Source organism: Vanessa cardui, chromosome 6, assembly GCF_905220365.1.
Source record: "Vanessa cardui chromosome 6, ilVanCard2.1, whole genome shotgun sequence".
NCBI classification, from domain to species: domain Eukaryota; kingdom Metazoa; phylum Arthropoda; class Insecta; order Lepidoptera; family Nymphalidae; genus Vanessa; species Vanessa cardui.
The window spans coordinates 9,664,505-9,676,653 of NC_061128.1; the positions used below are offsets into that span (position 1 = coordinate 9,664,505).

Sequence of the window (12,149 nt, forward strand, 5' to 3'; positions counted from 1 at the left end):
TTATATAGAAATAATATAAAAATAAAATGAACACGAGCTGAGATGGCCCAGTGGTTAGAACGCGTGCATCTTAACCGATGATTTTGGGTTCAAACCCAGGCAAGCACCACTATATATATGTGTTTAAACCTTTCACCGCCAGACTTTTTATCAATTGGCGTGCCCCCAGCGCCCGGCAAATTTAACAATAAATAATACCTGCAACAAATAGGGTTGTTGGTAAATTTTTCGATGTCGATGTCGATATTTCGCTCTGATAATGATATTGTATTTACGAGCTTGGTTAACCAACAACTACATACATACTTACCTACTACAGTATACTCTACTACTACTGAACTGAAAATTTAAAAAATGATACATTACAATTTGTTTTCATTCATATATAATTACATTTTTAAATATAAAATATGAACATAAAATATATTTAAAAATATAAAATACAGAGGCCAACCAGTGGCGGGAACAGGGTCCAAGCCACCGGTGGTCAGGGCCCCAGCGAGAGGAACTTCCTCACAATACGCGCCGTGCCGAGGAGTACTGCCTTCTGCATCAGGCCCTTGACCCAGCTACCTAACGAGAGCCTCTTAAGGTGTTGATCGAGGCTCTTGGCCATTAGGCCATTCGCTGAAACAACTATCGGCACAATAACTGCTGTATCCACATCCCACATGTCGACAACCTCGTGAGCTAAGTCAAGATATTTTATTTGTTTATCTTTCTCAGCCTTCACGAGATTCTCGTCATGAGGGATGGTGATGTCAACAATTATCGTGCGGCGCTCTGACCGGTCTATCACCACTATATCAGGCTTGTTGGCGACAACAGTCCTGTCAGTGATTATAGATCGGTCCCAGTACAGCGTGATATGACCATTCTCGAGAACTGGGTCGGGCACATACCTGTAGTATGGTACCTCTGATACCACAAGACCGTATCGAAGTGCAAGTTGTTGATGGATAATCTTGGCCACTTGATTATGTCTGTGCAAATACTCTCCGTTAGCAAGACGAGAACAACCGGAAATAATATGTCTAAGGGATTCGCCCGGAGTGTGACAAGCCCGACATATGTCCACCGTGCCATCCCTCACAATATACTTCCGGTAGTTGTTCGTCATGATAACTTCGTCCATAATCGCACAGACAAAACCTTCGGTTTCACCAAATAGGTTGCCGAACCGTAGCCAAGATACGGACGCCATAAAGTCCACATCGGGTCCATGAAGGGCCCGATAGAAGCGTCCGTGTAACTCCTTGCTCTTCCATACTTCCTTGCGGTTCTCAGTACTTAGTACTACAGGTTTGCGCCAGTTCTCTTTGCCTAAGGAGAGCGGAGTTAGTCCCTTGTCTATTGTAACTACATCTCGGTGCATATCCAAGTCAGTGTGGAGAAAATACTCCCTGAGTTTGTACACCTCACGGTTATGTAGGGTCTTGGCATTTAAAAAGCCACGGCCACCACATCTCCGTGGGATGTACAATCTCATCACCGAAGACCGAGGATGATGCATTCGATATGTAGTCAGCAGGACACGGACTCTCCTATCCAATGCGTCTAGTTCTTTTTGAGTCCACTTGAGTATGCCGAAAGAGTACATCAAGACCGGCATGACCCAACCATTATTACAATTATTATTATAATTTTTATACAACTAAGTCGACAAACTAGCGTAGGGCTCACGTGATGGTAAGTGGCAACCGTAGGTTTTTTTTAATGCTCCTTTTGCGTATTTCGCGATGAAACCTCTAGATATCTCCTCCGACATGGTGGTCGGAGAACTTTTATTCTATTTTATGTTTCTTTTTATTCCTTGTTGTATATTATCAGATTTTTTGTCTTAGTTGTTATTTCTTACCTTATCTATTGGTGCTGTTTAATTTGTTCGTCTTTTTTGTGATGTATGTACAGTATTCTAGAAATGTTTGTCTCGTTGTTTTATCTTCTATTACTTTGCTTATTGTATTTTCGTTAATTATACTATTTATTTGTCGTTCAGTGTCATATCTTACGATATTATATTTCGGGCATTCAGTTAGTAAATGCATTATACTTTCTGGAGATTCGTCATCGCAGGAGCAAGTTGGGTTTTCTTTACATTTAAAACGGTGGAGATATTGTCTGAAACCACTGTGTCCTGTCATTATTTGTGCTATATGACTTGTTGCTTTTACTGAGCAGTAGGGAGCCAGTGCGAATTTTGCTGCCATCTGTGAAGATCATCAATTCCTCGCCATCAGCATCTCCCGTTTCATTTTCATCGAAGTGTGATAAGAAGATTTTTAGTTCCTCTGCCGGATGCGGTGTTTCGAGGTAACTCGCTCTTCTTTCCACTTCCCTTCCCTTGAGCACCTCTTGTGGTAGCAAACGTAGCTTGTAACGCTAAAAACTAAAAGCACCTCAAGCGCATTACCAAACACCCCCCAGGAGCTCTGGTCACCTTTCTCACCGTCGGGCTACTCCATACTTCGAGGCGGATATGTTTTAACCCTACCTCAGTCGAAAAAAAAAATAACTAAAAAAATGAATAAAAATTATAATTACTGTTCATCAATATTAAAATCTTCGTCTGACACAAATTCGTCATCGTCATCACCTTCTAGAATCCGTATTAATTATTCAGCAGTCGTCATGGTAATTAAAACAGGAACATAAAACTATTACAAAAACACGCGCAACACTAATGAAAAGTTCCATACGGTTCAACTCAGTTGTGACGTCATGAACGGTCATGTTTATCCGATACAGTCGCTGGCTATATAATAGCGAAATGGACACAGTCTAGGGATGGGAATTTGCATTTATAGTTGTCCATACAGAAATAACTAAATCTCTAACTTCTTAGAAAAATATATATTTACACAGAGTAAAAACAACACATTATTAAATAACAATAACTTAATGTGCTTTTTTTATTAAATAACTTGGTATTTAATACAATATTTTTGTTCATAAATATTCCATATCTTATAAATTCTAACATTGTGTCTCATCACTACGGTCGGATAAATACGACACAGGCGTTGGAATTCAACGCATTTTCTCCTGAATATTATTAGTAAATTTACCGTAATGAAATAGTATTTTATTTTGTTTCTTGATATAGTAAATGTGAATTATAACACTAAATAAAAGGTTGAATAGATAAACCTTCGAAAAAAAAAAAATATTTTAGGCTAAAACATCATAATACCTTTAGAAATTGAATATAAATTAGACAGCGTTTTGTGTCGGATAAATCCGACTCAGGCGGAATGAGCCCGAAATGTTTTGTCGGATAAATCCGACTCTGGCGGTGAAAGGGTTAATTTGTGTTTATAATTAATTTCGTGCTCGGCGGTCAAGGAAAACATCGTGACATTGCCAAGTCACTATAATAATAATATAAAGAAAACTATTGATACAATTACTAAATGTTAATTTATAACTACATAATAATTTGAATAGGACTTGGCTTCTATGAGATCTTAAAACTTTTTACGATGGAAAGACTGCAGCGAGAGGCTTGGCATATTTTTACATTTAATGTTTTTGGTGGGATGTATTTAATATAAAACATTCATAGTTTACGTTAATTCAATCAATGACAACCCAAGTCATGTCAAAGATGAAATAAATCAACGATTTTATTTACATTTATATTTTTTATTGCAGAAGTGACAAGGTATCGTTCAGTTGAGCCTCATTTTGGCTACGAATCTTTCGAATCAAAGCATTTTATATTTTATGCGCAATGAATTACGGTCGAATTTTAACAAATAGGAGACCACTAGCAAAAACATTATTATACGTTACAAAACATTACTATTTCGTCGGTTACGTACAATTATTTTATGTTATGTAACATTGAAAACACGTTCAAAACGAGCATCAATTAATTCAATTGATTAGCATAAAAAAGTTCATTATAAATTATAATATCTACTTCAAGGCCAGCTAATCCAAGTGCGAATGGGAGCAGCGCGTAGGAGGTTCTGTACAATAATAAGAACTAACGTTACTGTTGCGCCCCGGTTTTATAGCAGCGTGATAGTATATCGTCTTTAACCTTTCTGAGTATTGTGGTTATCAAACAGAAATACATATATAACTTTAAATAGTACTAGTAAACACTTTATAATCGACTACACAGACTCAATATGTCAATTAATTTTATATGGTATCGCTTTGTATTTACCGAGACTCAATAATTTTTTATCATGTGATTGTTACTCATAATTTATAACAAAAAGGTTTCGGATTTTGAACATTTAATTTATAAAATAATGTCAAAATCGACTCACTCGCAAAACTTAAAAAATATATACGTTTACTTACATTATACATATCATCATTATATATATATATATATATATATATCCTTTTGTTTTATAGATATATGTAATAAAAATAAATCTGCTAAGTACTTTATATATTTGCTTAGTACTACCTTTTCTTTCTTAAGGCCATAGCCCACAAAAGAGATAAGAACCGCGCGATTTCTACGAGCGATTTTTATACGCTAGAAGACGCCGCCGTGCCAAATAACTACACAAAAAATTACATCGTTTGCGTCAAAACGTGAAATGTGGCATCTGTCTCTACCACTTCGCAAAATATTATTTTAATTTACATTAAAATATTGAGTTACATATGACCTTCAGCTTATTTTCGTAAAATATTATTTTCAAAGGCTTTTTCACTAGTATTTTTAATGGTTTCAACTCGCGATGCACGTATTCTATTGCCACATAAATCAGTGCGTGACAAGACGTAGCGACGAGCCGACCTACGATACTTTTTTCAAATACGATTTTGACGTATCCGCGCCTTCTCTACCGATAACGTACAATCGAGCGACGACGGCCGTATAAATATCAACAACTTATATATTTGGCTTTTCCAAACGCAACGGTCGTAACGTATAGTTTGTTACAACTAAATTAAAATCGAAGTGAATATTTTATAAAATATAAACATAGAAAATAAAAATATGATTATTTCATTAATGTTACTTTGTGCATTTATCGTAATATGTTTGTTAATAAGTAGTTATCAGAAGAAAAGAAATGCTATGTGTAAGTCAAAAAAGCATCTCAATGGACGTACAGCAATCGTCACGGGTGGAACCTCTGGAATTGGATTAGAAATAGCGCTCGATTTTGCTAGCAGGGGCGCCAAAGTTATTATAGCCTGTCCTTTTAACGACGAAGGCATTGAAGCTCGAAATCGAATCATAGAAAAAACAGGTAACCGAAATGTTATTTTCAAACTACTAGACTTGGCATCCTTGAACTCTGTTCGTCAATTCGCTAAAGACATATTAAAGACGGAAGATAGATTGGATATATTGATGAATAATGCGGGTGTCGGCATCCCGGGTGATTTTCAAACCGACGATGGAATGGGTTTTATAATGCAGGTCAACTATTATGGGCATTTTCTACTATCGATTCTCCTCCTACCACTGCTGATGAGAACTGGCACGGAATCCGACAAAAGCAGGATAGTAAATATGACTTCGATAACTCGTTACATTGGCTCGTATGACGTGGACAACTACGATAAAATTAGGTACTGGTTCAAAGTTAGAATATATTCGAATAGTAAACTGTGTTTTGTATTATTTTCAAGAGCACTGGCTAAAAGACTTGAAGGGTGTAATGTTGTCGTGAACAGTGCAGACCCAGGACTTGTTGGCACTAAAATATACGAAAGCTGTAATGTACTTATCGGTTTCATCGTGAAACATTTCTTAAATATATTCTTCAAAAATTCTCTGGAAGGAGCACAGACGGCTCTACAAATAGCATTGGATGACAAGTGTGGATTGCAGAGTGGAAAGATATATGAAAATTGTGAAGTTGTCAATAACAAATTTTTTGATAACATTGATACCGCTTCAGAGAAATTATGGGAAAGATCGATCAAGCTTGTTAAATTAGAAAATCATGAATTAGAATTTTTAAAGTAAGCTGACTAATAGACTATATGTATATTTACATGAATAACTGTAACAGTGATATTTGGTTTATTTCATCTACGTTATATTGTCCTTATGTACAAACTAAGTACAACAATAACTAATTTGTTAAGAATAGTTATAAGATTTTTTGCGAACAAGGTAGCATATAAAAAAAAGAATTCTTATTAGTAATCTTTTACAACATTGTCCTCAATTTATTCATGCTGTGCATGTGACAATGACAATGATTACTGTTCAGTTCGTTTTTCTATTGGTTGATATATTTTTGGTATCATAATTATACAATCATGTTTATGAATTAGTTAGTTATATTATTACACCATTGCATACGATGATATAATAACAGCAAGCACAACAAAATACAAAATATCAAACATGAAGTATCTATTGTATAGTCAAAGTAAGAAAACCTTCGTAGGTTTTCAAATTCATTCCTTTATCAAGTCTTTAACTCTTAGTACCTTTTGATAATCATCCTCAAATCATCACACTATGTCATTCTCGATCGGTAAAGCAGATTATCTTTCATACTGAGCACACGAAGATAGATCTTAAGGTGACGAACCTAATATTACCCCGACTGTACTTTCTTGAACTTTAAATTAGGAATTTGCTAGAAGTCCTAGCATAAATAAAATTTTAACAAAAAGAAAAACCGACTTCAAACAAAACACTATTTTAAAACAAATGAATATGCACGAAAAAGTAATAAAAATAATTGCGTATTCAACATATTTTTTAGAGTCTTCCTAAGTTAAATGAAATGAAAAATATTAGACTACTTAAAAGTCGATTAACGATTATATCATGTAGTTATAGTTATTGGTATATTTGGAGCCGGTGTCAGCCACGGTGCCCTTGCCCCAACAATCAAAAAAAAGAAGCGATACGAGCCCCTTGATTGATCCAGTATATTATTGTGTAAAAGCTAATTTGTAAAAAACATATTTGTTAAAGTATTCTCGTATTGTTTTTAGATAGATATACTGTAGGGTTTTATTGGCTGACACCGACTCCAAATATAACAATAATTATAACTACATGATATAATCGTTAATCGACTTTTAAGTAGTCTAATATTTTTCATTTCATTTAACTTAGGAAGACTCTAAAAATATGTTGAATACGCAATTATTTTTATTACTTTTTCGTGCATATTCATTTGTTTTAAAATAGTGTTTTGTTTGAAGTCGGTTTTTCTTTTTGTTAAAATTTTATTTATTTTTTGATTTTAAGTGAAGCTGATGTTGACTAACTATTTTTTTTTAATATGGATAGATTACGCGTTCCGTTTATATGAGTCAGAAACTACTTCGAGGACAATTTCAAAGGAAACTTGTGAATAAAGCAAAAATAGACTTTCGAAAATGCGGATTTAATACGTCACGCAGTGTAAACTACAAGGATCCCTCGAAAGAGCTGTAATCGAACTCAGCAAAAAACTTTGAAAAAGACCAACTATATTTCGTACATCATATGACATCACATCACATACACAAAATTTGATTAAAGATAGTAAGAAATTCTGCCCCATATCGCACCCTAACTGCGAGCCGTATAGGAGTTCCATCACTACATAGTATAAAACAAAGTCGCTTTCTCTGTCCCTATATCTTTAAATCTACGCAACGGATTTTGATGCGGTTATTTTTAAAAGATAGTGTGATTCAAGGGGAAGGTTTGTGTATATAATACATGAACAATATAGTACAGAAACACTGATAATTTTAGAAGTTTGCGATGTGATGTCGTATATAAACAAATTCTGTAGTATATTTAGTATCAGTATTGCACCCGTGCGAAGCCGGGGTGGGTAGCTAGTTGATATTAATATTCGACTATGATAATTACATAAACATAACCACATTACGGAAGGTGACTCAAATATCCAAATAACCTATAAATAAAAGATTCGACCGAGTATCGCTAACGTGCTCCTCAGAATTGTTCCGTTCCCTTCCGTTCCGTTACTTTGTCATGGATCCTGTGCTCAGAACCTTACCAAACTTTCACCAAATTACCCTTGAAGTATATATTTTATAATAAAAAAAGAATTATCAAAATTGGTTAACGTGATTTTCAGTTATTCACCTATTTGTCGCGTATATACATAATGCAAATTTAAGATTTATGTCGTTTTCACATGGATACCATCATCGGAAAAAAAAATAAAAAAAATGGGACCCCACGGGAAGCACTACCTTTCAAACAAAAAAAAATTATCAAAATCGGTCCACCCAGTGAAAAGTTATGAGGTAACAAACATAAAAAAAAAAAAAAAAAAAAAAAAAAAAAAAAAAAAATACAGACGAATTGATAACCTCCTCCTTTTGGAAGTCGGTTGAAAACATAGGCTTTGTTTCCTCAAATAAATGCCTCGAAATAAAGCCAAGTTTACATTGAGACATCGCTGTCTCAACTGGTGACTGTAAACAGTGTCAACCTTTTGACAGTCACACAAATGTGTTAATATTTCGTGATCGAAATACACGTGAATATTTTCATAGAATATACTTCAAATTTTGAATTCCAGATTCTTTATACATTTTATCCCATAGCTCTTTTACCTAAAAATAATGACACGATAGTAATCCAATGGCGACATTGTATTATTATCGCTTGCGACTATGATTGTAAAGTTGGAACTTACTATAAACTTGTCTTTATTTGTTAACAATATAAATAAGGGTCAATTTAAATAGTGCCAGTATAAAACTGCATAAATTATTTGAAATATTGATCATGATCACTATGAGACATAAATCGGTAAATATCTTTAAATTGATAAAACACTAAAAGACAAATCGTAATGTATTTAACAAATTATATTTTTATGGCACGGCTAAAATTAAATTATAAAGGTAAGGTTCCAATCATAAATATGTTCGTGTATATGTTATACATATATGGCTTCAGCTTAATTCTTCTGATTTATTCCATATATTGGACCCCAGATTCTTTATATAATTGATTCCATAGTTCCATTCTTTCTTTATCAGCGAATCGTCCCATCGTCATCGGCTCACCGATGTTAAGATATTCTTTTCCGTCCCTGGTGTATGGTTGCCAAGTGACTCCCAAGTCGTTATTAGGTGTTGGTTGACTGCAATTAAAATTAATTATATTAGTTATTTAATTTATGTAAAAATGTTCGTGTTTTGATTTTAAAAAGGAAAATAAGGAATACATATGTTAAAATTTATGCGACCAAAATCCTTTAGTTTAACGTTGCCTCTTAAAGAAATAATTGGACTAAAGAGGCTGCTAAGTGTAACATAAGTCCAAAAAACATATTTTATTAAAATGTTTTCTGTACTCTAGTTTGTTTTATTATTGTTGATACACAATGAAACCCAAATAATAGGTATTTGGTCTAATAATTTTAATTAAAAGACTGCTTTCTTATTTGTTTATAACGATTATAACGAAAAAGATAATTATTTAATGTAAACAATATTTAACATATGCATAATTTAACGAGATAACCTAGAGTCAAACGCACAATCAACAACCTGGTCTTATTAAAACGCGACTATCTACTAAGCTAAACAATAAATTGTCATTTAAAAAGTGAAATTATTGTATTGTTTTCATAAATATATTCTTACCAATGCCTAAAATTTGTGCGATTTTTAAAAAGCAGGATGCAAAAAATGCAAATAGCTTCATGAAGAAAAATATCTATTAATGATGCTTTCTTCATACTAAATTTTATCAAATTCTGTTAAATAATCTGTTCGTGAAATAGAGTCAAAATATATTGATTTTAAACATGAAGAATAATAAAAGCGATAAAATATCATAACTACAACACGAGGAAAATAAGACTATACCCTATTTTCTTTGAATTGTTAACATTATTTAAATAAATAATAGAAAGTAAAGTAAGTAATCTTACCCGGTTTTTGCGAAATCGGTCCAAAGTTTCGTCACTTTAAAAACAATCTCTCTCAGATTCTTCTGATTTTTATACAGTTTTTCATTTAGGTAATTGTTGAACATGTAAAATAATTCATCAGCATGACTAACGCCTTTCAGGTCTCTTAGACCTAAAGCTATTTTGATGATATTTAAATCTGTCTCATAATTGAATCTATACATATAAGGCACTCCGCAAGTATAAGTATATAAATGCGCGAATCTGTGTGTGCTATATGCAAAATGCATATCTGTTTGCATGTCAGTGATGATATTTAAGTCTTTTTCGGTGATATTTCTATCGCCGACGTAAAATTTTTTGATTCTATCACCGAAATCAATTAATTTTTCTTTCGAAATTCTCTCTGCTAACTCTCTTGGCACGTAGAAGGAAGGCTCTTTATTATATACATCCAATTTTGTTATATGATCTTTTACGATTACTAAACCCTCTCCGGAGTTATACCCAAGCATAAGAGGAACCGGCTTAAAGCGTTTTTGAGAAAGGATTTTCAATGGATCTTCATCTATAAAGGCTTCGACATTGGGAAATTTCTTTTCCGTTACAGGTATGAAATGCTCTGGAAGACCTCTGTACATTTCATCTGGTGTTAAAGTGGCAAAAGTAAGATTAGTAAGAGAGTACGCATTTAAGCCTCTGAAAAAAGTAAGCAACTCTTGAACGTCATTTGTGTCTTTTCCTAATATTTTTCCTGCACGAAAAGCTCTAGCTTTTGAACCTTTGCCAATAGCCCAATCGTTAATCGCCACACCGCTTTGTGCGATCACTTTGTGAAATAGCCCTTCCGACATTGGAGACAACAAATGGTAAGTAACAGACGATGCTCCGGAACTCTCACCAAAAATCGTTACACTTTCTTTATCACCGCCAAAGTTAACAATATTGTTTTGAATCCATCGTAGGGCCGCAACCTGGTCTTTCATCCCGGCGTTGCCAGGTGCTTCTGGTATTTCTAAGGATAAGAAACCTAATAGTTCCAGCCTATAGTTAATTGTCACTAAGATAACATCATGCTGCATGAGAAAATCTGGCGTAAAAAAGTCACCAGAGCCCTCATAATAAGACCCGCCATGAATGTATACCATGACTGGTATTTTAGCATTTTTGTCTAATGACTTTGTATACACATTTAGGAATAAGCAGTTCTCCTCCCCTTGAAATGTCGTGTTAAATTGTGCGCAAATAGAACCAAATTTTTTCGCATCACGGACACCTTTCCATGGTTTCGGTGGCAAGGGAGCCTGAAATTGTTTTAAATGTTTTTTTAATAATGTCAAAGTTTAAAAAAAAGGTTTATTTAAAATGACTATATTATGTGTATATTTTTATGGACTTATTATTTTGAAGTTAAAAAAAGAATGTGGAACATGTAAATAGGACATTTGGTATTATTTAAATTAATAATTAAAATGATATTAAATATGATGCTCGTGTTTATCTGAAATATTTTGTACGTTTCAAAATTATATTTAGTATCCATAATATATGTTATTAAAAAAACTGACTTTTAAGATTCATTACATTTTTAGTGATTAATATCAAGAAATATATGGTTGATTCCCTTTTTCTGTTGGTTTAATTTCATTAAGGTGATTGATCAACTCGACAATATTCGACAAAGAATTATAGATTTTTTTTTTATAAGAAAGAATTTTGATTTCGATTGATATAGTTGAGTACAAGTGTTAAGTTTCTTTTTATATTTTTTAATAGCAAGCTTACCTTAAATCTAAGGTTTCCAACTGGCGGCGCTGCATATGGGATTCCTTTAAAACTAAAACAGGACGAGCCATCGACTAGTTTTTCCACGGAACCTTTTAGTTTTCCTTCATTTACTCTTACTATTGGGTCATTCTATAAAAAAAAAAATATTACATTCGATTTACAATAACAAAAGTACTTCCACTACCTCTTAATTGATCCATATTTCTGCAGAACGATTTTTTTTTAAGTATCTTCGTACTATTGTCATATTATTTGTGGTGTTAATATTCCAATACAATTAAAACCAACTCACATTTATATGTTTTGACGCGAACGCAACATTAATTTGTAAGTAATACAATATAGCACAAAATATAATATTATTTAAATTAAACATTACTAGAAAGTAACACTTCCTTCAATAGTGATGAAATAATAACTAGTAAATAAATTGATGTACGTTTTATTTTATACCAAGAATATGTGTCGTGTAGGTAGCCAAGTTGTTTTGTTAAAGTTTTCCTCAATGTTTAAAAACCC

At 33.4% G+C, this 12,149-nt stretch overlaps 2 protein-coding genes across 2 annotated transcripts; one reads left to right on the top strand and one right to left on the bottom strand.

The window, feature by feature from the left end:
* The first annotated feature begins 4,754 nt into the window (after positions 1 to 4,754).
* On the top strand, positions 4,755 to 6,426 carry LOC124530751 (retinol dehydrogenase 11-like). The gene has a single exon (XM_047105019.1). It carries the CDS (start codon positions 4,973 to 4,975, stop codon positions 5,951 to 5,953), a length of 981 nt encoding a protein of 326 aa, XP_046960975.1. The 5' UTR covers positions 4,755 to 4,972; the 3' UTR covers positions 5,954 to 6,426.
* A 2,346-nt stretch (positions 6,427 to 8,772) lies between these two features.
* Positions 8,773 to 12,149, bottom strand: LOC124530574 (esterase FE4-like). Its single transcript, XM_047104793.1, has 4 exons — positions 11,923 to 12,149; positions 11,628 to 11,759; positions 9,864 to 11,146; positions 8,773 to 9,068 (listed from the first exon to the last, which is right to left on the bottom strand). The coding sequence occupies exons 1-4, from the start codon at positions 12,004 to 12,006 to the stop codon at positions 8,897 to 8,899; spliced, it is 1,671 nt and encodes a 556-aa protein (XP_046960749.1). The 5' UTR covers positions 12,007 to 12,149; the 3' UTR covers positions 8,773 to 8,896.